Raw genomic sequence first — 26007 nt, 5'->3', positions numbered from 1 at the left:
AACTAGAGGGGAGAGAGATAAACACAGATGGAGGAGGGAGAGAAAAATTACTAATGATATCTGAAACGATAATAAGGAGCCGTATTATTAGCTATCTACCTAAAGATACCTAACATATATGAGTGCGTGGATACATATTCACAAATAGTTTGAATGGAAATTTCCCACATGGGCTGATGATGCCATCCCTGAGAGCCATATGCTCTCTAATAAGAACCTTAACACAAGACATGAAACACCCACTTTTGTGTTGCTGGTCAGTGTGGTCTAAGAGAGTCCCAAAACATTATAGGCTACTGTTGGTGTCCTTGGTTGACACCTAGGGGAGAAAGGGTGTTTCTATGGCTGAATACACCATCCGCTTCAGACATAGGACCGAGAGGACCAGAACTGCAATATGATCTAAAAGTTTTCTTCCTGTGGGCCATCTTTCATGGTACCAAGGCACCATGCAGGTTTCCAAAGAAGAGCAGAAACCAAGAGTCCTACCCAACTATGATGCCTCTGAACCACAACAACTGGCATGGCATAATAGCACCAAAGGTGCAATAGTGGTACACATAACCTTAGTGGTAACCAACAGTTTTCTAATTGGACTTAAGGCTGGTCAACAAGAAATGGTATCATGCCTTCTGCTAGATATCCAGCCAACTTGACCTAGGACTAGGGGAACCTACAATTGCCAGTTTAGTAAACAAGCATAACTCCTAACTACGTTCTAAATATTTTTCCTTGTACCCACGGATAACTAGTTCTGAGCCCTTATCAGGGAGGCTTCTCTTTGAAACAAAGACCATTACAGAAAACCACAACTGATCAAAATGCAGAGCAGTGGATCCTGGTCCCAACTGATACATCTACAGTATAACTCCTGTATCTAAGACTCAGGGATATTCATGCAAGAGGGCCAGATCGATTGGGGGAGCCAATGAACATAAAGTTTGTTGTGATATTGTGTCTCCTAGAAGTCTTCATGACAGGATGTTTAAACATGAAATGAACAAGGGTGATGGCAATAGTCAAGCTAACATAGAAGGAGAAAGCTTAAGGCCTCAATCCTGTTAAAAACAGAACAAAACAAACCTAGAGACACCTAAGGAATGCTAAAAGCAGGAAAAACTAATCTTTCCCCAAGAAGAGCACACCAACTGATAATCTAATACCAAATGCTCAACTCTAAAAACATATGCATAATGTAACATCATATAGGTTGAACACACACATGCATGCACGCACGCACACGCACATGCACACGCACACGCACATGCACACTGATGTACCAATCATTAGAATAAAATCGGTTTGAAAAGGAAGGGGTGACAACACAGACTTAGGGAGGACTGCAGGGAGAAAAGGGAAATAATATAATTATATGATAATCTCAAGAATTATAATGAAAAATAAGGGTATGATTATCCAGCAGTTAAAACTATGTTTAAGGAGCTTAAAATTATACACATAAGAAAATCACTGTAGTTGAACATTTCTGAATACTGACATGATGTCAACTACTTTAAATCTTTGTCTTTTTATTCCGCTTAATTCTTTAGTGAAGCTAAGGCTGTTCTTATCCCCAAATTTGAAGAAGTGGGCCGAGAGGGAGTCAATGGCTCCTGTGAGTCACTGAGGTCTAAGTGGGGAAATGAATCTGACCCCTGCAGCCAGATGCCACAGCACAAGTCGCCCTACAAATAGTCAACAGTGCTGATGAGGTGAGCTACAAGCACAGGTACAGTGTGGCTGAAACCCTACCAAAATCCACTGAAGTAGGCAAAACCAAAAGGACTAACCAGTCAGATGGCTCAGGGGTTACAGCAAATGCCGCCAAGCCTGCCAATCCAAGTTTATCAGGGGATAACCATACAGTAGAAAGGAAACGACTCCCTCACTGGGTCCTCTGTGTGCCTGGGCATATGTGTACATACATACCTTCATAAAGCACATGAATGATTTTTATAAAAATTTAAATTAAATAGAAACCCTCTTCAAGTAATAGAATCAGGGATAAGATTTACCCTTTCTAAATATTTTACCACAAGCTGTATCACTTGCATAATCAGGAAAAATAAAAGAAAACAAATATTCATCTCTAGTAACATGGGCTAGCTAGCACACCCCTACAAGGACAGGAAATTTATTCCCAGTGTCTGTTTTCCCTGAGAGAAGAGTGGACTATTTTCTATAGTTTCAGAACAAGGTTCAGACAGAGTCCTCCATCCTGAGTCGAGCTCTACTTATTCATCCTTAATGTCCTATCGGTCACTTGTGGAGTGATTTAATGGGCTGATTCTTCTAGAATCTAGACTCAACCTACATATTTACTGAATATATGATTCATGACAGACACTATGCTATCAGCCTCCTATGGTGCTCCCCTCCTGGTGACACGTCCTGAACTCTATAGTATTATCCCTATTCAAAGCTGAGGAAATCAAGTCTGGGGAAGTCACATCCATAAGTTTTCCTGCAGCCCTAACCTTATTTCAGTTGGCTAGTCTAAAATAGATCGTAAAATGCCTTCTTTCCATGTTTCCTCATGTACACATACGTAAAGGACAACTCAGAACACAGGGAATAAACGGCCGACTTGGAAATGGAAATAGGGATTCTGTACTCCAGATCTTGCTTCCTTAGTGTTGGTCTTTGGATCTTATTTCTCAAGCAACGAAGATCCTCAATCACCTAGGACTTAAGAGCCCTGGCTCACAGACCAGCATCCATGCCTTTGAAGAAGAAAATGTTAAGGATAAAGGAGAAATGATACAGCTTCCTGCCACTGAGGTTCCTGCCGAAGGGAGGCAGGTATGAAATAGCGACTCAAAGCTGGGGCTCACCTCTGATCTTGTTTCCCCGATCTAACCTCCAATCTGATGAGCACAACATGTCTACCAAAAATATTTGAAGCCAGAAGCTCAGGATCGCCCTAGGGTTTGTTAACTTATAATAAGCTCCTTGCCACATAAAGAGCTCATGTAGCTGAATTCATCCCTTAGCTTCTCTGGACAAGGAGTTTCCCAAAAGGCAAGTGCTGGTTCCCCCACTGTGCTGATAATCAGTATCTATTTTTAAGGCTCCACTTTTCTGTGTAATATTCCTAATTATTCTAGCACAGCACTAAAGACAGAAGACAGTCACTTCTATGATTCATTTAAAAATACATCTAACCCCTGACCTGGCAGTCACTTCAAGAAATCTAATCACCCTAGGTACTTCTAGTTTTATCACACTTCTAACTAGACAATAATAACTTTTGCTGAATTCCTGGACACACTTGCATGTAATCATTTGTTAGATAATCTTGAGGGGATGAGCATGTAAAGTTTTAAAAAATTCAGATCAAACCATTTTTACTTCTGTGAAATTAAGAAATAACATGGAATTTGAGAATCTGTTAGTTCCACAGAAACTAAAGAAACGAAGACATAAATAAAAATGCACTAATCATTAGCAAACACTTTCTAAAAGCTAAAGTTCATCTAATAGTCTAACGTGGCAAAATACAAATTAATTTCTTATCTAGCTTCTAGAAGCTATTCAAAGAAAGTCACATGGACTCAGTCGAAAACTGTCAGGAAAAAAAATCCCATTTCTGTGAATATGGTGGAAAAGGGAATCATTGGTCCAATAAAGGTTGTAAGAACTGCTTTACTGGATACTCCTGGGGTGGTGTCCTTGCTAACTACCACGGAAGCTGTAGTGACAATTCCTAAAGAAAAGGAGGACCGTGGAATGGGTGCAATGGGTGGAATGGAATGGGGTATGGGAGGTGGCATGTTGTGACTCCTAGAATAGTGCTTTGCCCTTATCAATGAACTGTGACAGGAAGCTCAAGGCAAGTTCATTACCAATAACTTCAGAAGAAAATGACTAAAGAGAGCTGGCTGATCACTGTCACCATCAGTTACTGGTTTCCTTTGACAATACATACTGCTGTCGTTGTCCATGCCTACAGATCGGTTATTTTGTATTTTTGAATAAAGACATTTGTACATTCCTGATGCTGGGTGCAAGAGCCATATACCAGTGTCCCGCTTTCACCTTCAGTCACTGAGGCATCTCTACTGTTCTGTTAGCATCAGGACTGTAGCGCTGTGTCACCACATGAGAAGTTCAGAAGCAGCCTCTCTGTGGAGGGCGAGAATGATTGTGTACAGAGTAGAGAAGTAGCCAGTTAAGTGACAACCTTTATGTAATAAAATTTTGTTTAAAGTTTTAAAAAAAAATCCTATTTTTGTAACGTGGGTGGAGTTAGGCTAGATCCTGGAGGGTTTGGGGGTGGATGGTGGGAAAAAAAAAACAAAACAGTGCCGCGTGGATAAGACTTACCAGCAATAGCACCAGCTAAGAGCAGGCTTCCAGGGCTGACCTGCCCGTCTTCATTCGCAAAGGAAGCCTTCACATGGGCATAGCATGGGAAGTAGATGGCCGAGAAAGGAATGTCCCTCAGAAAGCACGCTTTGGCACCCTGTGAGGTTTGCAAGAAGAGAAACCACATGAAACACACATCCCATTGAGAAAGTCAGGCTTCTCTGGCACCTACCTCAGAACAAAATATTCCTGGAGAAGACCAAATCTGTACTCAGACGCTGAGGGGTGGGGGTGACAGTAAAGTGCAACTTGAGTTCTCAAAGCAACAAGCCTGAGTCTTGTTCTTCCAAACACAGCTAGCTTTGTCATAGGGTGTGAGGACACAGGAAGAGGGAGTTCAATGCTCCTCTGAGGTCGAGCTTTCAATTAAAACAATTCTTGAACTCTGCCTGTGACCCTTTTCAAGTCTCAGTGGGTGAAGTCACTGGCGTTTCAAGGAAGATCTGTTGGAGGGTCTCAAATAAGGCAGGAGGCAACAATCAAGGTGCCTCTCTGTTTATACAGGAGAGAGACAAGCTACGAAGGTACAACGGGAGAAGTCCAATCTTTGTATTATTTGAGAATCTGATGAAAGTGTTGGAGTCTTTCCCAGAAAAAAATTACATGTACATAAAAATATATCTTTTTTTAGAGAGTTCTTGGACTCTTTTCCTTGTTTAGGGTTTATGAAATATTGATGAATGCCCACCCTAAAATATTTACCGTAATTCTGACACGTTTAAGAGCTCTACGTAGAACAATTAACTTTAGAAGTGAAGTTTTCCCTAAATAGTTTCTGATGCCAAAACCATGCCACGCTGAGGCCCCCAAGCACTGATGATACCAAGAAAAAATAATGGTGTTAAAATGCAAGCTACAACACACACAGTGTTTCTTAGGCAGGCTGAGTGGGAAGGAAATTATGTTTTCAACACTTAATGATTTAATACTATTTCTTTCACTGATTTCTAATGCCCCAAATTTCCACCAATTATAAAGATTCCCCGAAGAAAATAACAAATTCGTCCAGACTCAACAGATCTAGCTGCAACCAACGGCATGCATGTACGGTTGTGCAGTATCAAGGGCTTCTGTCTGATGCTGGCTCCAGTTGGTCACGGCTTTGTGTCCGCCACTCCTCTGTCACTCACTGTAACTGGCTTTCCCTACCAAACACGTTACACTGCTGACTCCAACTGAGCTCTAGGGGTGTATATATAAAACCTTCAGTCTTTTTTCACAGAAACTGTTATTAGCCCAGGTCTACTGCAACTTAATTAGTTGTCTTACACAAGTAATACAAGTAGAACTTTATACCTAATCCTATTAAATTTAATCCTAGTTTAGCTCAGCCTTCCAACCAGAACAAAAGCTTCGAATCTGGATTCTCTCCAGATCTGACTGGGCGTGGATAGTCCTCTTCTGACTGACCCACGGAGACTTTGTGCGTTCATTCTGCATGAAGGTATTAGAAAAAGGGCTGCCCCCCCCCACCCCTCAGGTACTGTGTTGCCAGTTAACTCAAGCAAGTGGGTCGTCACTCTCCAAACCATTCGATGCCAAATAGAAAATGAGAACCCCATTAAGTCCTCACTTCACACATGTAAAACCCGATGACCTGGATGTTTTTCTGTCAGCGGCTTATCTGAAGGTCGTGTTCTGAAGCCATCTTAGAAATAACTGCAGACACGTTGACTCCTGTAGATGCTGAGATTTTTGTCTTCCAGCTCTCAGCTTTTGGGAGGTTTGCAGCAAAGTGCGGTATGAGTATCTACTGATATCTACACGGAGCACCCAGTGCTTCCGTTATGACACGTTCTTTCAGTAATCTCGGGGGATTCGTCACCCCTTTTAATTTCTTCTTGCCTCGGATTTTCCTGTGAGTTCTAGTCATCTGACCATGCACGCATGCTGTCCATGAGAAACACACCAGTTACGGGATTCTAATAAAGATCGGTTAAATATGGCTCCCTTCCTATAGTAAAAATCACCTCACATTACTCCCGAAATAAATCATAGGAATTTCTTAATTGATATGCTTCTTTCTGCAAGGTTTTCTTTTAACTGCACCTCCAGCTGGAAAGCTCTCCAACGTTATATTTCATAGGCAGATCTTTGTCCTGTTCTTGTTCTTTGGCTAATAATAGCATCTCCTCCTAAGGAAATTAAATTTTTCTCTAGAGAAATTCGGCTACAGAATGCTCCGTGTATTTAACAACCTGCCAATTTAATCTGGCGTCCATTGTTACCATTTCACAGATCACAAGGGCGAACACAGGGAAACGGTTTAGAGCACGGCCAACAGCAGTATGGTAAACAGCTCCAGAGCTCAGGCCGTGCTGAAGTCGCTCCTCAAACCCACAGTGCGTGGCTTCAGATTGTTTTGATCAGGAACGAGGTAGTGTCTCCTCTGGCCTTCTGTTGTTCTGTCCACAATTTTATTTTACTTGCTCCTTTAGCCCTCTTACGACATCCCCAGGTTTGGGATGTCCTGCAGATAGGTTCCTGTATTCTCACCCCCTTTCAAAGCTGTGTCTGTCCAGGTGCCTCTCGCTGATAACCCTAACTCCTGTCAGCTACAGCCATCAATGTTCCATTCATCTGAGCTGACACCGTGCCCCTGTCGCTCCTCACCTCCTCTGATGAATGCTCTGTCGGGGATACCAACCTTTCAAATACCATCTCTTCGTTCACTTAACCCCACAGACACCACCGTCTCTATTGAGCATCTTTTAAGGAGAGGATGGACAGGCATAGATTCCATGTGACTCCACACTGTCTACATCTCCTCAATCCTGTTCTGAGACGTCATACTTGCCTGCCCACTTATTTCCGTGTGGGTGTCGCCTGCTTCAGATCAGAAGAAACCAGAGACCAGGGATGACTACCTATTTAATTTGTAAAACTCCTCTAACGAAATCTGGGGGTGCCAGGCATGTTCTTGATGCCAGTGAATCTTGCTTTGGTGATGTCAGTAGGAGGAGGGAACACAACTAAAAAAATCCACAAGAGACTTTGGAATAGGTTAGCTTTCTAGAAGGGCACTAACTTGCTTCTTTGAAAAAGATTTTCAAAAGCGAAACCATGCTTTTAGTTTTTGAAAGAAAGATCACTAACAAACTGAAGTGGAAAACAATCATTTTGTACCAGAATGTTAAAGTTAAAACAAGCAAGATCAGTCTGCTTCAGGCTTTGTAGATTCAACGTGATCGGAGGCCACTCATAAGAAGGCAAGGGGAACGCACTGAAAACATTTCTGGGACACAGGAAGAGCGCTGGCACATGCAAAACAGCTGAGTCCCCAAGAGGCATCCTCAGCTCCCAACATCCGACTGTCTCCCTCCTGCCTTGAGAGCATGAGTCAACTGTACATTCCCCTGGGAGGATGTAAGGAGATTGAAGGGTTGGATAAAGACCGAAGGCAAGAGGCCTGGTAAGAAGCCAACTTAGAAAGAAACAAAAAAGAGGAGCAGAGCTGCACCCATGGCACACAGTAGGAGTACTACCTGTAAGGCTAGGGCACTCAGTAGGAGTAAGCTGTATTCTTCCAAGAGACAGGCAGTATGGTCAAATAATTTGTACAAACCCGAAGAAACGCTAGGCTGTGTTAGAGGTCTTAGGCTGCCAATCATCTGAGAATACAAGAACATGGAACAGCCCAGGAAGAAAAACCTCCACAGGCAGGATGGCCGTGCCAGCAAGCGAAACCTAATAGTGCGTCTCTGCCTGCTCAGGTAGGAAGAACACTCCACGGAAGATCCTCCACTCCATTCCTGTGCAGCAAGTGCTGAGAATACCGAGAACGAGTTTATATTCTCAAAACACCCACGGGCAGAGGAGGGAGTGGGGCTGCAGGAAGGCGTGAGTAACACCTGCCACAGTCAAGACATACCCACTGTCACAAAAATGAGAGGGACAGACGTGGGCAGAGGGATTGTGTTTCCTGGCTTTCCCTCAGGTACCGACTTCTATTGTTCCCTAAACCTGTTCCAGAGACTCCTTTCAGCAAATCATTCGGCTTGAGTCACAAGGTGACCTTAGCCTCTCCTGGCCCTCTGAGGAATCAGAATCCAATCTTCCCGCAGAGGTAACTTCAAAACCTATTCAATTTCCCTGGCCTCGGTCTCCTGACCACTCCTTCCTTCTAGGTCTTAGTCACAAAGGCAGGTGCCAATTTTCAGGGTTGCCTTAGGCCATCCCTGACCTGTTGCTCCCATACAATGAAAAGGGAAGCAGGATGCTAAAAGGACTTTTAGGAGGTTCCAAGGGTGAAGAAAATACTTCTCTAGCAGATTTCTTGATAAATTCTTCATTTGGTAGCCAACACCCATTTCCCGGCCCAGTCTCCAAAGAGGAAGCTGCTTGGTTTGAGGTCTCCCTGCCCCATAGAGAGTCTTTCCTCAGTGATCAAGTCATTCTCAACAGGTAACTGCAACAAAGAGACAGGCTGCGCTGTTCTGCGGGCTGCCTCAGCAACTTTGGCCACTACAAAATTAATAAATTACACGGAGTGTGCCATTTAAACCCTTATTCTTTCTGCTCCCGTGTGAAAACGGCCAGTCTCTGGCTTCTTTTGCACTGGTTATCTAGGTGGATTTTCCTTTATCCTCTGATTGGCCTTGAATTTTCTGGGTACACACAGTAAAAATCACATATGGAAAATTACTAAACACAAAATACAACCCTCTAACCTAATCACGAAAGTACCCTCTATCTCCAAAGAAGGGGAATTATTATTTGTTAAATGAAAGGCTTGCTGAGGAACAGATGGAAGGAATAAAAAGCATTTCCGGGCAACTTAATATGCAAATCAGTTTGAGCTGACTGCCCTCCAATTCTGGACGTTCCCAATGCCTTCGATCACCATGGCTACTTACAGATAGGGCAAGCGTCTTTAAAGATAGGCTCGCTTCAGGATCACAGTCCACAACTGGCAGGGGGCATTAGTAGCTTGAGGATGCTGGCAATAGTAACCTCACAACAAAGGAACCATTTTTTTTTGTCCCTCCTGTGTTTTTGATGTGGGAACACTTGAAAGCCCAAAGGAGCTTTAATCAATTCCTAAGTCGCTGGCATTATCCATTCAAGTTTGCTGGGCATGAGACTCTCATGAAACAACACACAAGACTGCCCTCCATCTGTCCCTTACACACACACACACACACACACCCCTCCTTTAAAAGCTCTCCATCCGGTAGTATTCCACCAGCCCCATCAACCTAACTTTAGGCAGGAAAGCCAGTCCTAAGGAATGGTGCTGATAAAGATGTCAGAGACAGGGCAGGTCTCTTTGCATACTAATTCCTGCTTATTCTCGCAGTACCTGCAAACACAGCCCTAAACAGACTATTACTAATACAGGGAAAGGTAATTACACTCACAAAGGCACCTCTGTGTCGGGCTGGGCACCAGGAGCCAGCAGGTCTGGGGGACTGGGGCTTAACAGAGACTCCAGCAGTGAATGCACATTGTCTAGCATAGGGGAAAATGCCAGACTGGGGGACCCCCACAGCATTCAAGACAACAGTGGTGCACCTTGTCTGAAGAGGTTATTTAATGCTCCTGGCACCTGTCGTCAGAGCCACCGTCTTTTCCAACCTTACAGGTTTAGAATTTATTTGGCATGCATAATTGTATATTTTGATCTGGAGCTGCAAACAATGGGCAGCGTGTCATGTCTTGATCCCTTAGCATTCCTCTTGGCTTCCCCTCAGAAGGTTAACCCTTCCATGCACAGCTTGGCAGTAGCGGGTGGGGATTCTGCCCTAGGCTCAATACCCAGTTTCATTAAAACGGGGTGAGGAGTTATGCAATATACTTCAAGTAAGACACAAACTGCTTACAGGTAAGTAACTGGGATGGTGTGCAAAAGAAAACTCTGGTGCATTTCAAAGCGTCATCCCAACCTTTGTACATGACTACATACAACGGTAAGAATAAGGGACTTGAGCAGGATCTTGCTAGGAATTCTCCCCAGTGTCAATCAAGAGCTACTATAAGGACGGTACTGCCTCAACCAACAAACCACCCAGCAACTTAAGATGTCAGTGAACAGCCAATGACTTCGATTTGAATATGAAATATATGGCCACCCATCTGGTTCTAAGCAAGAAACTTCGGTGGCATTGATTTCTTCTGAATTTCAATGTGATGATAAACATATCTTGTCAGCCCGGCGTCTCTTGGTGGACGCACCACACATTGGTTCACTTCCTGTGTAACTGTAAGCTGCTCTGTCACCAAGAGGGCTGTCACTGAGATGGACAGAAGCCAGACACGGATATTTTTTTTATGTAGAGCATTAGTCTCACGTCATCTGCAGGGCAGCAACCTGTGGAAAGGTGCTTTTCTTTATTGTTCTCTCTCCTCCTCTTTCTCCTAGCTATACCCATGCCTGGCAAGCATAATTTTTGTCTATTTCCTCTGTTTACCTTAATACTGTTTGTAAATTTATCTTCTTCTGTCCAACACACATTCTTCAGACTCCTTAAATTAAAAGCAGCCCTCATTGTATCATTATGACAACAAATTACAGCTATTAATAATATAGTTACACACACACACACATACACACACACACACACACACACACACACACACACACACGCACACGCACACGCACACGCACACGCACAGGCACATATAAATTAAGACAATATTATCAAATAGTTCCCAGAGTTTCCATTTCAATCTCACTGAATGATTACATATTTCAATTTTTCTTCTTCCTTATTTGTATTGTAAATTTCCCCTTTTTTTCATTCTAAATAGAACTGGAGCTTGAATCTATGTCTCAAGCATTCTAGGAAAGGACACTTCACAGAGCTACAAGCGACAGAATTTCCTTGTTTACTGTTTTGTTTTTCCAATTAGGTCTCCTGGTGTAGTCAAGTTTAGTCTGGAACTACGTAGACCAGGCTAGCTTCAAATTCAGAGACCTGTGTATTTCTGCCTCCCGTTTGTACTAACTTGACATGCTTCTTGAGTTTTGTCAATCTTTTTTTATATTTTTTAAAAGATTTTCGTTACCCTTGTTTCTAAAATAGACTTTTACAAAGTATGGAATTCTAGTCTGAACGGTCCCCCTGCCCCATTCCATACATGAGGACACCATGTGAAGGGTTGTCCTCTGAAGTGGGACCTGTCATGGTCTCTGGCCCCCAGGAGCCTCTCTGTAGCTCTGAGACTCACATTCTGCTCCTTAAATTTGTTACACTTCATTAGTCCTGGGAAAACTTCAGCCATCCTGTCTGCCTCTCCTTCCAACTTTCTTTCATACTTAGTAGGCCATCTCAAAATTCTCACTCTCGAGCTCTCTCAGCAATGCTTTCTGAGTAAGTCCTACCTTCCAGTTCTCTAGTTCTTTATTCAGCCGTGTTCAAATTTGTCACCCGATGAATGCAGAATTCTAATCATCATAATTTTACTTATTAGTTTTTTTTTTTTTTTAAGAAATAAGCCTTCAGTTTATATTTCCGACAGTTTTAAGGTCTTCACATTTTCCTATGTTCACCGTACTTCCTATTCCTATCATCTCCTACTGCTTTGTGGGACTTTAGATCTTGTTCTTTTATTCACCCTGGAACGGTATCTGAAAAATCCTTTGAGATTAGGCTCCTCCTTAGAAGACTAGTGCTACATTGTGTCTGTCCCATAGGGACACTGCCATCCTGCCATCCCCACCCTGACCGGACCCCCTACAGGGAAATACAAAATCAGCCTGTAAACTCAAGTTAAAAACTTCTCACTGTTAGAAGACGATTCCTCCTCCCTTCTCTTCTCCCCACAAGCAAGGCCATGTTCCTTGCAACCTGTTGTGAGAAGGTGCATGGTTATTTTGCCACCCTCCAAGGGTATAGCTTTTGGAGGTTGCAGTTTTGTGGGGCAAGATAGTTTAGCACCAGGAACGGGGTCAGAGAAGTACACTGCCAATAGGTCTGGGTCTGCACAGATGGGTGACTTCTGAGAACAAATATCCTCTGAAATGCTGTGCCCACCTCCCCTCATCCCGGCCATATTCTTTCATTCTCTGTACTTCAGGCATTACTGAAGGCATAGCTGTTTGGCAAATGCCTTTCAGCTCTGGATGCCTGCTGAATTCACCAACCTTTGTATTTCCTTCTGCACTAATTCATGAGAAGGCTTTTACAAAGCATGTTCCTCAACAATTTTAGTTGCTTACACGTAGATGCTCTGCCAATGGCTGGAGACCCCATAGAGAGCCCTTCCTGGAGGAATCTTCAACCCCATCTTTAGACTATGACTTTCTAAGTTTTCTTCAAAACACCAAAGATCTCACATGCAGTGCCCCTCATGATTAGCTTCTCATTCCTTCTAACTCCTTCATTATACTCAATGAAGGTTATTTCTCAAAAACACAGCACTTATGGATGACCCCAGCTATGCCAGAATTCTCTTCCAGCTCTGTACTGGCTGGTTTTGTGTGACACGAGCTAGAGTTCTCTGTTGAGGACATGTCCCATGAGATCCAGCTGTAAGGCAATTTCTCAATTAGTGATCAAAGTGGGAGGGCCCAGCCCATTGTGGGTGGTGCCATCCCTGGGCGGATGGTCTTGGGTTCTATAAGAAAACAGGTGGGGCAAGCCATGGGAAGCAAGCCAGTAAGCAGCACCCCTCCATGGCCTCTGCATCAGCTCCTGCATTCATGTTCCTGCACTGTTTGAGTTTTTGTCCTGACCTCCTTCAATAATAAACAGCAATGGAGAAGAGTACCAAATAAACCTTTCTTCTAAAGTTGCTTTTTGGGAATGGTGTTCCAATGAAGCAATAAAAACCCTAACTAAGGCAAGCATTAACATGGAACACAGCGTCTGCCGAATGCTCACTCATGGCAAAGTGGATGGGAAGGGAAGGCTTCACTTCCGACAGGCAAGAAGTGAATGGCTTCCAAAGAAACAGACACTCGGATAGGGATTGGATTCTAAATCACAGTTGCTCCATGTAGGAGCCAGAGCTCAGGCTTTGCAAGTCGGAGGACTTTCTCTATGTCAAGTTCCTTATTTATAAACTTTATAGAGACAGTACATGTAAATTTAGTATTAACATAAAGTGCCTAGTATAATGTCCAGCATGGGGTCCTCCAAAAAGGTGACACCAATCACCGTTATCCGTGCTCGGTACCTTTTTCTATCAGACGAGACAATGAAAACAGCCAATGTATATTCTGTTAACAACTGCCAGCTAAGAAACAACTCTGGCTTCACAACTGAATCATGAACGAGTACATTTTTAAGCTTGAGAGTCAAATTGCTTTTAGTGCAGAACCCAATCCTACTAAAGACATTTACACAAGTTCCTTTAAGTAATCATTCTCCACAAAGGTCTCTGGCTGCCACAGATCTATCTTTTTGATGTGGTGCTTAATTAACATTTCTTTAGCAGGCTGTCCCTTAGTATATACCCCAGTCACAATTAGAAATCAGAGAATGAAAAGGCTGGCTGGGTAGAAAGAGAAGCATATCCAGTACGTCTGGAAAAATATGTTGGAAGTAGTCTAGGAATAAGGGCTACCATCAGTCTACATACTTTCTAACATGCATATTATAGTCTCACGGTTCAGATGCTTCAGGTTCTTTGTAAAGATAACAGACTGAAAATTGAAAACTACAAAACAAAATAATAGACTTGGAAAAATGCTTGCCTCTGGAAAGACAGATTCACAGAAGCTTAGGCGTGAACAAGGTAACATCTTATTGTCATGAGCCCTTTTGTATCTGAATTTTCTGTGTTGACTATTAATATACTTAAAGGAAGTTGATGGGCCCACAATGACATGTTTACGTTCCTCCAGGGCCACTGCCTTCATATAGATCTTGGTAACTTCAGTTAACGGAGTGTTTGCACGTCACACGTGTTGACTGAATGGAAGGGTACTTGTGGTTTGAATAAGAATGGCTTCCACAGACTCATATTCTTGAATGCTTGTCCCTGCTTACTACTTAGTGGGACTGTTTGAGAAGGATTACGAGGGGTGACCTTGTTGGATATGTGTCACTGGGGTTGGGCAATGACAATGGTCAATTTGTGTTTTTTAAGCACCATCTCTCTCCTACAACTTATTTAAACACTCGAATTCCACTAGGCATTGTTCTGTAAAACTCATGTTTCTAAAAAGCCATCCTCACTTCATTTGTTCTTCCAGCAGGCTTGGTGTGGTGAAGCCTACCAACAAGCCTGTGCTGAGGTGAGGGTTGCAGGGTTAGGAGTTCAAGGCCACCCTCCTCAGCTACATATAGAGTTTGAAGCTAGCCTAGGGAATAGAACACCCCAACCCCCAACCCTCAAAACAAAACAAAACAAAAAACGAGATACTAAAGACCCAAAGTAGTATGCCCAGTTCCAGTGATGGTGATGGTTAGGAAGGTGGAGATAGAAGAGTCCAATACAGAACATTAGATTACCCAGGGCTAGGGCAAAATTGACAGAGCATGGTAGGAATTCTTCCCTAATCTTTGAGCTGACACCCTCCAGCTAAAAATTACGATTAAGAATTAATAAGTAAATGCACCATCTGTACTAGGGGCTAAGTTCTACCCAGTGAGCTTTATGTGCACACAGGATGACTCTTTCCATGGACATTTAAGGGACTGTGCATGTGCTCTTTCCTTCCTGTCTCCACAAAGGTTGTAAGGTACATCAAATTTCAAGGAGGGATAAGGTTGAGCTTGAAGTCCAGACTCACCACTTCGATGACTTTGGAAAACTTAACTAACCCCATCAAGTCTTCCTTTTCTCAGCTGTAATTTGGAGCTTAAAAAAAAGAGGAGCGTCTGCCTGGCGGGCTGTGGTGAGGGTTAACTGATGTAAAGCAGATGCAATTATAAACATGGGCCCGGAAGAGGAAGCTCTCCACAAACAGTAGCTTGAAGGCACTGCACGCATGTGTCCCAGCTCTGAGTCCATCTCTGAATCTTGAGCATCCCAGCCATAGCTGATCTTGCCAGCCTTCAGCTGTGTCAAATACTGCCTTCACTGTCTCCTTTTCTTCTGTCTACAGATAGAAATTTCTCCCAATAAAGTAACAAAACAAAACAAAGCAAAAGTACAGTCTGGGAGATGATCCGGTTACTACAGCACATACATACCTAGCATGCGCTAGGCCTCCAAGGTTAATTCCCAAGTATTGTAAAAGACAAACACAGTAAAGACAATTAGTAATAGGAATCTCTCAATGCTCCCTCCACACCTAGAAAACATTGACTCTTGACTCTACTTCTTTTCTAGTTGCTATTTTCTTTCACAGTAAAACTATGAGCGGTTTATATGCTTGTATCTCCTCATGGAGGGTTCTGCTTCCAGGATTCTATTTCCACTGGTTTCTTAATGACAGCCATTGGCCCGAATCTTTAGCTTCAAAGACCTTAGGTGGCCTTTTGCTCCCTTTATTGGTCCACTGGACATCCCTGTCCTCCTCTCTCATTCCTACCAAGGCTTCTAAGATGGTGTTCTTTCCAGCCTTCATCTTTGAGCTACATCTGTCCTTTCCCCCACCTGGAACTCCTGCCTCATTGGGCCTCTTCCTGCCATGTCAGCTTCCCTGCAGACAGAGATGTCAACACTCCCATGGCTCCACGCCCACAGATGCTCACACAGTATCTTCTGTGTCCAGCCCTCTGCCTTCTAGAACCTTCACAGGAGGAAGAAAACTGGAGAAGGATCAGGATCCCTCTGCCTTTGGTCCGCCTGCCTGCATCACCTAGCTAAGCTTCCTTACATTTCTGGACCTCTGTGCCTCAGTGACAGGGGGAAGGGCAGGTAAAGGAGCTTTTAAAAGTTTCTTGAAGCTTCTTCAACTCTGCAATTCTAAAAATCCCACCTCTGCCCCATTTCCTCTCTCCCTTTTGCGCTTTCCAGGACTTCGCAAGACTGAAGCTTCTTTCAAATGAATTTTTAATTTCTATCCTGACTGCATCTGCATCCTTCCTCAGACCTTATTGGGCTACTATAATAGACCTTACACCCGGAATCCTTTGCACACCATCTCCTTCAGGAAGCCCCCGGCCCTTTTTCTGTGAGTGGGATCTACTTCCCCCTCAACTCTGCACTCCCCTGACAGCTGTGCTTAACTGCATACAGACTGCAACCCAGAAATCTGGGGCGCTGCATGACTACCGCCATGAGATAGTAACATGCTTCCATAGCCACCCCTGCTGGTTCCTTCCCAGCACCGAGACAGAGCACACTGGAGGAAGGGATCTCCCCCATTTACGTTCCAACCCAGTACTGTGCTCTTTCTTTGGTCATTATGCAGCAGTTCACTTGCTTTCTGTACTCTCATAACCCTCGTTTGTAATGGGGAAAAAGATTTGGCTTCCGGTTACCACTTATTTGCCCAACAGTCATTTATCTGGTGCGCCCAAGGCTACAAAGCAGCAGTGACCAAGATAAGTAAGTCCCTTATCACAGACACTGAAGAAAAAGGAGGCACAGGCACAGAGAAAGTGTCAGATTGGCACACATGTTCTCAGCAAACTGGAGTGGAGATGGGACCACAATGCAGTGGTTGTCTTTCAGAGAATGCACCGGTCGAGCTAAGAAGGGAAGGGCAGCCTTCAGCACGATCTGATATGTTGGTGGTCTTGAAGGCCGACTTGACTCTCCCTAGCTACCGAACACTGTTTAGCAACTCAGCTGTTCACTGCGGCCTTTTAAATGAACACGACAGTTCCAGGACCGGAGTCAGCTCTCAGTAGAAGTGCGTTAACCAGTCTGCTCGCACATATTCTTTTTCCAGATGTCCTGTAGTCTGCTCAGAGTTGTGTCTTTCATGTAATGGCACAGATTTGCCTTTCCTCCGTGCCCCTTGGTGGTTTTATAGTTCATTTTCGTTTTTACTCAATTTTAATTTTATTTTATGTGTATTGATATTTTGCCTGCCATGTATGCCGGTGCCCACGCCTGTGCCTGGAACCAGTAGAGGCCAGAAAAGGATGTCATATCCCCTGGGACTGGAGGTAGAGATAATTGTGAGCTACCACATGGGGGCTGGAAATTGAAACTGGGTATTCTTGGAAGAGCAGCCAGTGCTATTGACTGCTGAACCATCTCTCCAGCCTCCAGCTCATTCTTCTCAGCATTTTTTCCACTGTCCAATATACCACAGTACGTTCATCCACTCATTTACCAGGGGACATCGTCATTGTTTCTAGGTTTGGGCAATTACAAATAAAGCTTCTATAAACAATAACACATGTGTGCTCAGAGATTGGATTAATTTTCTGCTGGATTTTAGAAAGGCCAATAGTTATAGAAAGCCCTCAGAAGGATCCTACAGAGGTCCAGTTAAAAGACAGAAGCAGAGGTGGGAACGTGGGAATGGTCACTAGGGTGGATGCAAAGCAGGACAGAGATACATAAAAGAGCTACTTCCTAAGCAAAGGGGTAATTATTCTTACAGGTGTCTGTTCTTGATTATCCTCCACAACTTTTTATATTTAATGATCATAAGTACACTGAAGCTGTCTTCAGACACACCCGAAGAGGGCATCTGATCCCATTACAGATGGTTGTGAGCCACCATGTGGTTGCTGGGAATTGAACTCAGGACCTCTGGAAGAGCAGTCCGTGCTCTTAACCGCTGAGCCATCTCTATCGGCCCTTGGTGTTTGTAATATTAATAGAATGAAGTCAATAGATAGGCACAATAGATTAAACCCACTACTACTGAAATGTATACACACATTGGTCTACAACTTCATTTCTAAGAATCTGGACTTTACATGCACTACCAAAGGTATCCTGAGCAGACATAGGAATCCACAGCCTGACTTCTAATATCTCTGTAAGGGATAATATGTTACGGTCCATTTTCAGTATGAGGCACGCTTATAGTTCATCAGTTATAAGTGGAGGTGCCCGGCCTCTCTCTTCCCTGGCTAGCAGCTGGCGTCAGCTTCTCTGAGGACCCTGAGAGTTGGAAAGTCATAGGTGATGGGCTGTACCAGTGAGCCTGTGATAGAAAAAGGGGCAGTTTCAAGGCCCAGATTATTCGTTAATCACAGCCTGTAGGGATTTCTCAAGATTGGAAGAGTTTCAAAATACCAAATCAGTCAAATCAGTGTGCCAGCCATTCTCTACCCTGTGTCCCATTCTGCCGGAGTGTGTTAAAGCTGCTTCCCTTTCACTAATCTCTTGAATCTGTTATTATCTACTTCCAACATCTCTAAAAGTAGAAAGAATTACTACTGTTGATAAGAAACTAGTTTAAAAACTTATCATCACACACACACACACACGCACACACGCACACACGCACACACACACACACACACACACACACACACACACACACACCATAAAACAATGAGGCCATTAACACAACAGGAGAGGCTTCGGATGCACCGAGTTTAGAAACACTGGATTTATGAGGCACTGATACTCTAGTATAGTTTGGGTTATAGAGAATTAGAGTTTTACTCTCCTATCCTGGATGAGTTGAGCTTTTGAAACAAATGAACTGACGCTACCCTTGCTTTCAGAGCACAACCATAGCTCCCGTAATCTATTGACACAAAACGGTTGAGCATGCAAGCGTTCTGATGTGTAGAGATTTAAACAAACCTATGTGAGCACGGCGTAATAAAGTGAATGCTTTGGTTAGAACAGAGAAAGAGGAGCCCATATTCCTAGACAGCCTCTCCCTGGCAGCGAACACCTGGGATTACAGTAAAAACCTTCCGCTAAAGCCGGGTGGCGCTCATCCTCACTCCCCCATGGCCAAGTTTTGTCTGCAGAGGCAAACTACCTCGGCTGCTTTCTAGTCAAAGTGTTTTGGGCCTCCATTCGTTGGGCTTCCATTTAACGCTAAAGAATAAGCTTTATAAATTGACAGCTCCGACACAAAAGGTAAATTCACGCAGCTCTCATTCTGTGGCAGATGATTTACTCTATGCTACAGAGACTTGGGCTGTAAGAGAGGTTAGGAGAATTATACCCACATACACACGGCCATGACTCTGTCCCTGCTCCCCATCCTCTGCGTGCACACACGTGAACACTCGCGCATATGCACATAGCATAGGGCTCCACCACTGAGCTGCAAGCACAGAACTTGCATTTTCATTTTTTATTTCTTTTTAAAAAGATTTGGTTATTTACTTTGAGTACAGTGTAGCTGTCTTCAGACACACCAGAAGAGGGCATCGGATCCTATTACAGATGGTTGTGAGTCACCATGTGGCTGCTGGGAATTGAACTCAGAACCTCTGGAAGAGGAGTCAGTCCTCTTAACCACTGAGCTATCTCTCCAGCCCCAGACCTTGTATTTTCAGCTCTGAGAAAAAGTTGTGCATGAGCCTTTGATTTACTTTTATCTCTTTGGTGTTTTTTTTTTCATATTAAATTGTCTTTCAAAGGTAATTACTTACTCCCTCTTTATTTATCAGCTCTTCCCGTCTGCTTTAACTGAGTCTCAAATGCCACCAGTTTTTGTTTACATAGTTCACTAAGTTTTTTCTAACTTCAGGAGTGTAACTCGGTTTGATTTTTTTCAGTTGCAAATGTATTTTTTTTTAAGGCAAGTATTCTAACTGCGGGTTTACCCGGAGGTCACAGAAAGTTAAGGTACTTTGCAAGTCAATTCTTGAGGAAAAACAGAAAGCTTGGTCAAACCAATTGAGTTAAGGTTAAGCTCAGCAGTCCCGAACACACAGACAGAATCAATCACGCACCCCTGGGCCTCCAGTATTGTAATGTTAACAGCAGCAAACAAAGGGGACCCTGGGAAGGAGAAGGAAGAGCCTGGGCCTCAATAAAAGTTAGGACTGGGGTCCTCCGCTTAAGGACTCACCTGAAGGGACAACTGATGCCCTTAAAGTATCAGGTTACTCCGGCCATTTGCATTTTCTTTCTAAGGAACTAACACTACCAAGAACCACTTCAGGAGTAGAAAGCTGTACTACACCTCAGGAAACAAAATCCCCTGGAACCACAAGAAAACTACAGTCGTGACACTCACTCACTAAGCAGTTCTTAACAGGATGTCCAACCAAGGAACTAGGTAGAGAGGCCTGGATCTAGGTTCACTGAACAAAACTGGAAAAACAAAATGGAAGCTGTCTGGGGTGAAGGCTCAAGCAGAACACACCAGAGAGGTCCCAACTGCTGGCCAACCCTTGAGTCTCTGGGAATTTGGCCAGGATGCCCGAAGGAAGGTGGGAAGGGTCAGGACACTTTCACACAATGAAGCCAACTTTTCGGCTCAAAATCACTAGTAACTTCATGTGGTAATTACCAATTCACCAAAACAGCATTTTGCAAGGCAGCGCCAAGCCTTGTGGAATGCTTCTGAACTAGATTAAACCACTAGAGTAGTAATTAAGGAACATATGGGGGAGTGAGTGCTCTTGTTCAAACGTGAGTGATCTTGCTCATTTCTGGAAAGCAACTTTAGCATAAAAGTGCAAACAAGCGACGGTTGAGCCCGGGTCTCAGCTCAAATACCGCAGCTGGCAACCCTTGCTCACCCAACTCCGAAGTCAGGGTGCCGGTGACTTCCACAGAGGCTACAGGGGACTAAGATTGAGAGATAATTTGAAGACAGAAAGCACCGAGCCCCAGCCTGGTGTCCTCTGCAAGAGTCCCACAGTCTACTCTTGCATCAGCAAAATAAGTTCCTACCATTTCATCCACGGAGATATTTCGATCACTGTCACTGCCAGCGCACCAAGTACTTTTCACTAGACGGCCTATTTAAAGACTGCCTGGCATCCCATCAAAGTGACAAGCTACTACTTCATGTCACAGATGACAAGGACCTACAATGTTAGAACAGAGGGTGTTTGCTCTCGACAATATCGTTCACTTCTTAGAGCTGGTAATGTATGTGCAAACAAAATAGCTATTGACACTGTGTTCACTGCTCAATTATAGGATGGGCATCGTTGGTGCTATTTGAAAACAAAAGAGCCAACCTATCAAGGGCCTTAGGGATGGATGGCTTTGTGGGTAAAGCCACCTGCTACAAACCTGGCAACCTGAGTGTAAACCCAGGAACCAATGTGAAGGTGGAGAGAAATGACTCTTCAAACTCATCTTCCGACCTCGATATGCATGCCCATGTACACACACAGATATGAAAATGAGAAATAAAACCACTCCATATCCATGTATTTTTGTTCCAAACTATCTCACGTACCTAGCTCCCTTCTTAGAAGAAGCCCAGCAGAGAGAGGCACATTCTATCTGATCCTAGAGACTCAGATCCTATCAGATCCTAGGTACTCTAACAATCACAGGATCTGGAGGACTGCAGAGAACCGCCTCCGGTGGGCGGAGTTGTCTAAAGAAAGCTCCAACGGAAGAAATTCTGAATATTCACTGAGGTCACCTGCAGAACCCAGAAACAAAAAGAGCAAACATACTGAGGAAGCAGGAACTTAAAAACCACGCTGAAGGACCTAACCGCTCAGAACAGTTAGTTGTTAGGCATGCAGGGTCCCTTGTAACCACATGGGGTGGCGGGGGAGGGGAAGACTTGAGTGTTTCAATGTTAAGTGTCTATAGGGTAAATTCCTAGGGTTTCAGACATCAAAAGCTCTTCACAGTAAGAAATGGTGGGGTACTGCTTTAAAATTCACAAAAGTATTTCGAGTAAAACATCTGGATTTGTGTATATACACTATTAATTATCTATTTTTCTGCATATATATATAAAGCTGTTTTAGGCAGACTTTGGATTTTCACCCCATTGAGTTGGCAACAGATTCTGTTAAAATCTCATTGGAAAAGAGTGGGTATCTTTTGTTCGATAAAACTTAGTGCTAGGCATAGATGCAGATAACTTATTTTATTTTATTTTACATTTTGAGATAGGGTCTCTCTGTGCGCCTCTGGCCAGTTTTGAACTCTCTATGTAAACCAGGCTGGCCTTGAAAACACAGTGACCATCTATCTGTCCCTGCCCTCCCTCCCCCCGCCACGAGCACTGGTAAAGGGCTATTCCACTGCAGCTCTGTGGTAGAAAAGTAGGCAAAACTTTCCACTAGAAATTGAAAACCATACTGAAAAAACATTTTATAAACAAAAAAAATGAGCAAGATGAATACTAATTAAGAAGAGGTACCAATACAGGAAAATCACCTGATGTCAAGATATATGTAAGATCAGAAAGCACATTTTTCATCTAAGAATTTGTTTTTGAGGCAGGGGAGATGGCTCCCATTTTGCTTGTCATGCAAGGTAAAAGACTCAGTAGGGTTCTCCAGAGCACGTATAGAAAGCGAGCTGTGGTCACATGCCTGTAAGCCCAGTGTTGGGGAGGTGGAAACCAGGGTCATTGGGACTCATTCACTCAGTAAGTTCCAGGTTCAGTAAGAAACACATGTCTCGGAAGAGTGGAAAGCAGTAGAAGACACTTAACGTTGACCTCTGGTGATCACATGCATGTGTTCACACACCCGACTACGTGTGTACCCACCATCCCATGTTACACACACACATACACACACATCAGAGAGAATCAAATTCTTATATCAGTACAAATCCAAAAAAAAAAAAAAGCTGCAGCCAGTGGCTGGGGTCAGTGTCACTGAAGAGACTCTGCTCTCACACTGACAGACTATTAGGCGCCACTCGCATCACAGATCTCCTGCGTCTTTGTATCTGCGGACAGTTTGCTGGCAGAGGATAGGAAGGGACGCCTCCTAATTGGCGTGATGGTGCCCTATGGGTTCTAGCAGAACTTATTTTTATGTGCTTAAAATAACAGTAATTAAACAAACCAGTAAAAGAAAAGTTACCTTGTAGATGCCAAAGAACCCCAGGTCTCGAACCACCGACAGAGCGCTGACGCGGGGGCCAGTGGTGATCTCTCCAGCCACTTGTAAGCGAATCTTGACTATTTCTAAAGGATTTGTGAAAATCACTTGGGAGCCTCCAGCCTAAAGAGAAAAGGGAAATTTTAGGATCAAAGCTGACACGGTAAGGGATCAAGGTAAGAAGAATACTTTCTTTGAACAAAGTTTGGGATATTCTAGCCTCAGAGGATGATGAGTTCAGATCATTCAGTCCTATTCACCAATTAAAACAGATTAACAAGATGGCTACATGGGTAAAGGTGCTTGCCACCAAGCCTGAGGACCGGAGTTCAAATCCTGGGAGTCATATGGTGGGAAGAGAGTTGGCTATTGCTAAGTTGTTCTGTGAGTTCACTCTGTGTGTGTGTGTGTGTGTGTGTGTGTACAAACGTAACTGAATTTTAAAAAGGAATAAAAATGCAGCTAGGAACTGTAAGTATGAATCAAAATCCACCGTGGATTGGAAGCTTCTAGGGCTGAATTTCTAGTTTTGTGGAGAACAAAAGAATACAAAGAGCTGACGGAGACTGCTGTTGGCTCCAGTTACCCTGAAATCCGAAGGAACTTTAAGTGATGTGTGCAAGGCCTTCGCTTGCACTAGACTCCAGGTTTGATCCCCGGCACCAGAAAAACAGAGGATTTCAGGAAACATGGATAACAGCTACCACAACACCCAAGCCAAAGATACAAAGGCATTACTAGACTAAACTCAAAATCATAAAATAAAAATGAGTTAATATTCAAATAGACAGATTTGTATCTTAAAATAGGAGGGAGCAAGAAGGACAACTCGCATCTCAGATTTTCCGATTCTGGCAGTGACTTAAAAATTGCCGGAGACTTGTAAACTCAGAGGAAGAAAATATGAAGGGAAAGTAGCAGGATTCAAATTCCATTTTATGGAATTACTCTTACAACTTTATTTACACTTTGCCCGTGTGTAGAATCATTCTTTTCATGTAAATTAAATGATATGTTGAATGGTATAGATATGAATAAAATTGATTACAGTCTAAACTTTGTACACCATGTGCTCATTTGCTCTGGGGATGGCTGGATACCACACCCCCAAAATCGCCAGTTCGCCAGCGAAATGTTAAAAGGGTACAATACAAGGAACCTCATTTTGGAGCTAAGTCCATATTAATCTTAAGCCCGTATGCTTTTTACTTAATGGTCTCCAACTTGTTATTTATGAATGAGAAATATAACAAGTTTTATATACTCCAACTAAGATTAGTCACGACGAGGCACAATTCTGAATGTGTCTTCTGAAATGATGTCACTAATGCCAGATCATGCTGGAAGAACCACCTGGAAGATTCTCTTGGGATTCAGTGCATGCATCTCTCAAGTGGTCCGTCTGTGCTAAATGGAATTAATTAAACTACGAGAGAGGTCTCCGAAGCACTGTCCATAATAGTGTGTAATAAGATTAAGAAACAACATAAACGCCCGATGCTGAGAACAGATTAAACACGTTTGAGTACACCCGTGCACTGAATACTAGGCACTGAGTACCATGTGAAATGCTCACCGTCCATGTTAAGTGGAAAGTGTTATACCACACAGAGGTGATAAAATGAGACTTTAATTTTTTTCTTAGTACTTCTTAAATTTCTGTATCGATGCCGTGTTATTAGGACAACGATGCTCACAAAAAGTGGAAGAAATGTTTGTTTACTGTCTTTCTCTTTTCAACAATGCTGACCCTTCATGGGGGCACATTAAAAAAAAAAAAAAGAAAGAAAAGGAAAAAAGAAAACCAAACAACTTTCCCTGTCTGCATTTACAGAGCAGTGGTGTTCATGCATTTCTTGGACACAGGTTACCTCTCCCCGTCCACTCCCATGATGCTGTTTGCCCATTTCCTTCTCTAGGAGGCCATCCAAACAACTCAGGAGGTCCTGGGAAGGCCCTGGTAAAGTAGGAGCCGGAGAGAGCACGTCTCGGGACTGCTGTGCCCTCCTGGTCCATACAATCATATCTTGTCCTCTGCTCAGATAAACTGAGCTTGCTCATGCTCTGCTGCTTCCTGCAGGAACCTGGGGGGGGGGAAGGGAGGGGCTGTTTCCACCACCCTAGAGCATGCCGTGGGTTTGCAAGCAAGTCCTCCACAGCAGATGCTCAGCTGATGTACAAGAAATGAACTTAGTTACCATATTAAGCACACGGGGAAGATCCTTTTAGTGCTTATGGACCAGGGAACTCTTCATATTAAAGTGGAGATCATTATCAAATACGAAAATGTGCTATAAAAGGGGAGAAGTTATAGTTCGAGCAATAAAACCTCTTCCAAGGAACAAAAATTGTTGAGGACAATTCGGTGGGACGGAATTAGCCTAAGGGCTGGTTTCTCTTTTTGACTTTCGTTCTTTTTAGAGGTGAGAGGACTTTCTGAGCATACAATGTAAGAAGCAGAAGGCTAGGCTACAAAGAGGCCTGCAACTTTAATGGCTGATTTCTCAAAGCTCAAAACAGGAGTAATTCTCAGCACACCCCAGTGCTCTCACAGCAGGTAAGGAGGCAACTGAGCGCCCCACTAGAAGATAGGCCCTCAGCTCACTTATCTGACAGATTACCTCACTTATTACAAAAAGCAAAGAAATGCTGACCATTCATCTCCAGGCCGCCGGTTGGCCGTCAAGGCAGAGCAGTGGCGACACGCACTAAAAGTAGGGGTCCTTTTCTCCTAAGGTTCTGTGTGCTGGCCAGGTCACAATCACCTGCTGAGTTTGTAAGGGGTAGTGACTTCTGGATTCCACACCAGACAACTAATTAAGAATTTCTGTGTCTGTGCTTTTTTAAGATTTTCCTATCTGATTATGCATACAGAGGACTGACA

The 26007-nt window shown here is 43.5% G+C and overlaps 1 protein-coding gene across 1 annotated transcript in view; it reads right to left on the bottom strand.

Moving 5' to 3' along the window:
• The window catches only part of Slc25a13 (solute carrier family 25 member 13), a 180864-nt gene that overhangs the window by 7986 nt on the left and 146871 nt on the right, over positions 1-26007 (bottom strand). The window contains exons 14-15 of the mRNA XM_032906962.1: positions 23106-23246; positions 4327-4465 (exon numbers count right to left, since the gene is read on the bottom strand). Of these exons, the coding sequence (XP_032762853.1) occupies positions 4327-4465; positions 23106-23246 (280 nt within the window). The remainder of the gene's footprint in view (positions 1-4326; positions 4466-23105; positions 23247-26007) is intronic.

This window comes from Rattus rattus, chromosome 6 (assembly GCF_011064425.1).
Source record: "Rattus rattus isolate New Zealand chromosome 6, Rrattus_CSIRO_v1, whole genome shotgun sequence".
In the NCBI taxonomy this organism is placed as follows: domain Eukaryota; kingdom Metazoa; phylum Chordata; class Mammalia; order Rodentia; family Muridae; genus Rattus; species Rattus rattus.
This window is presented reverse-complemented; position numbering and strand designations above follow the sequence as displayed.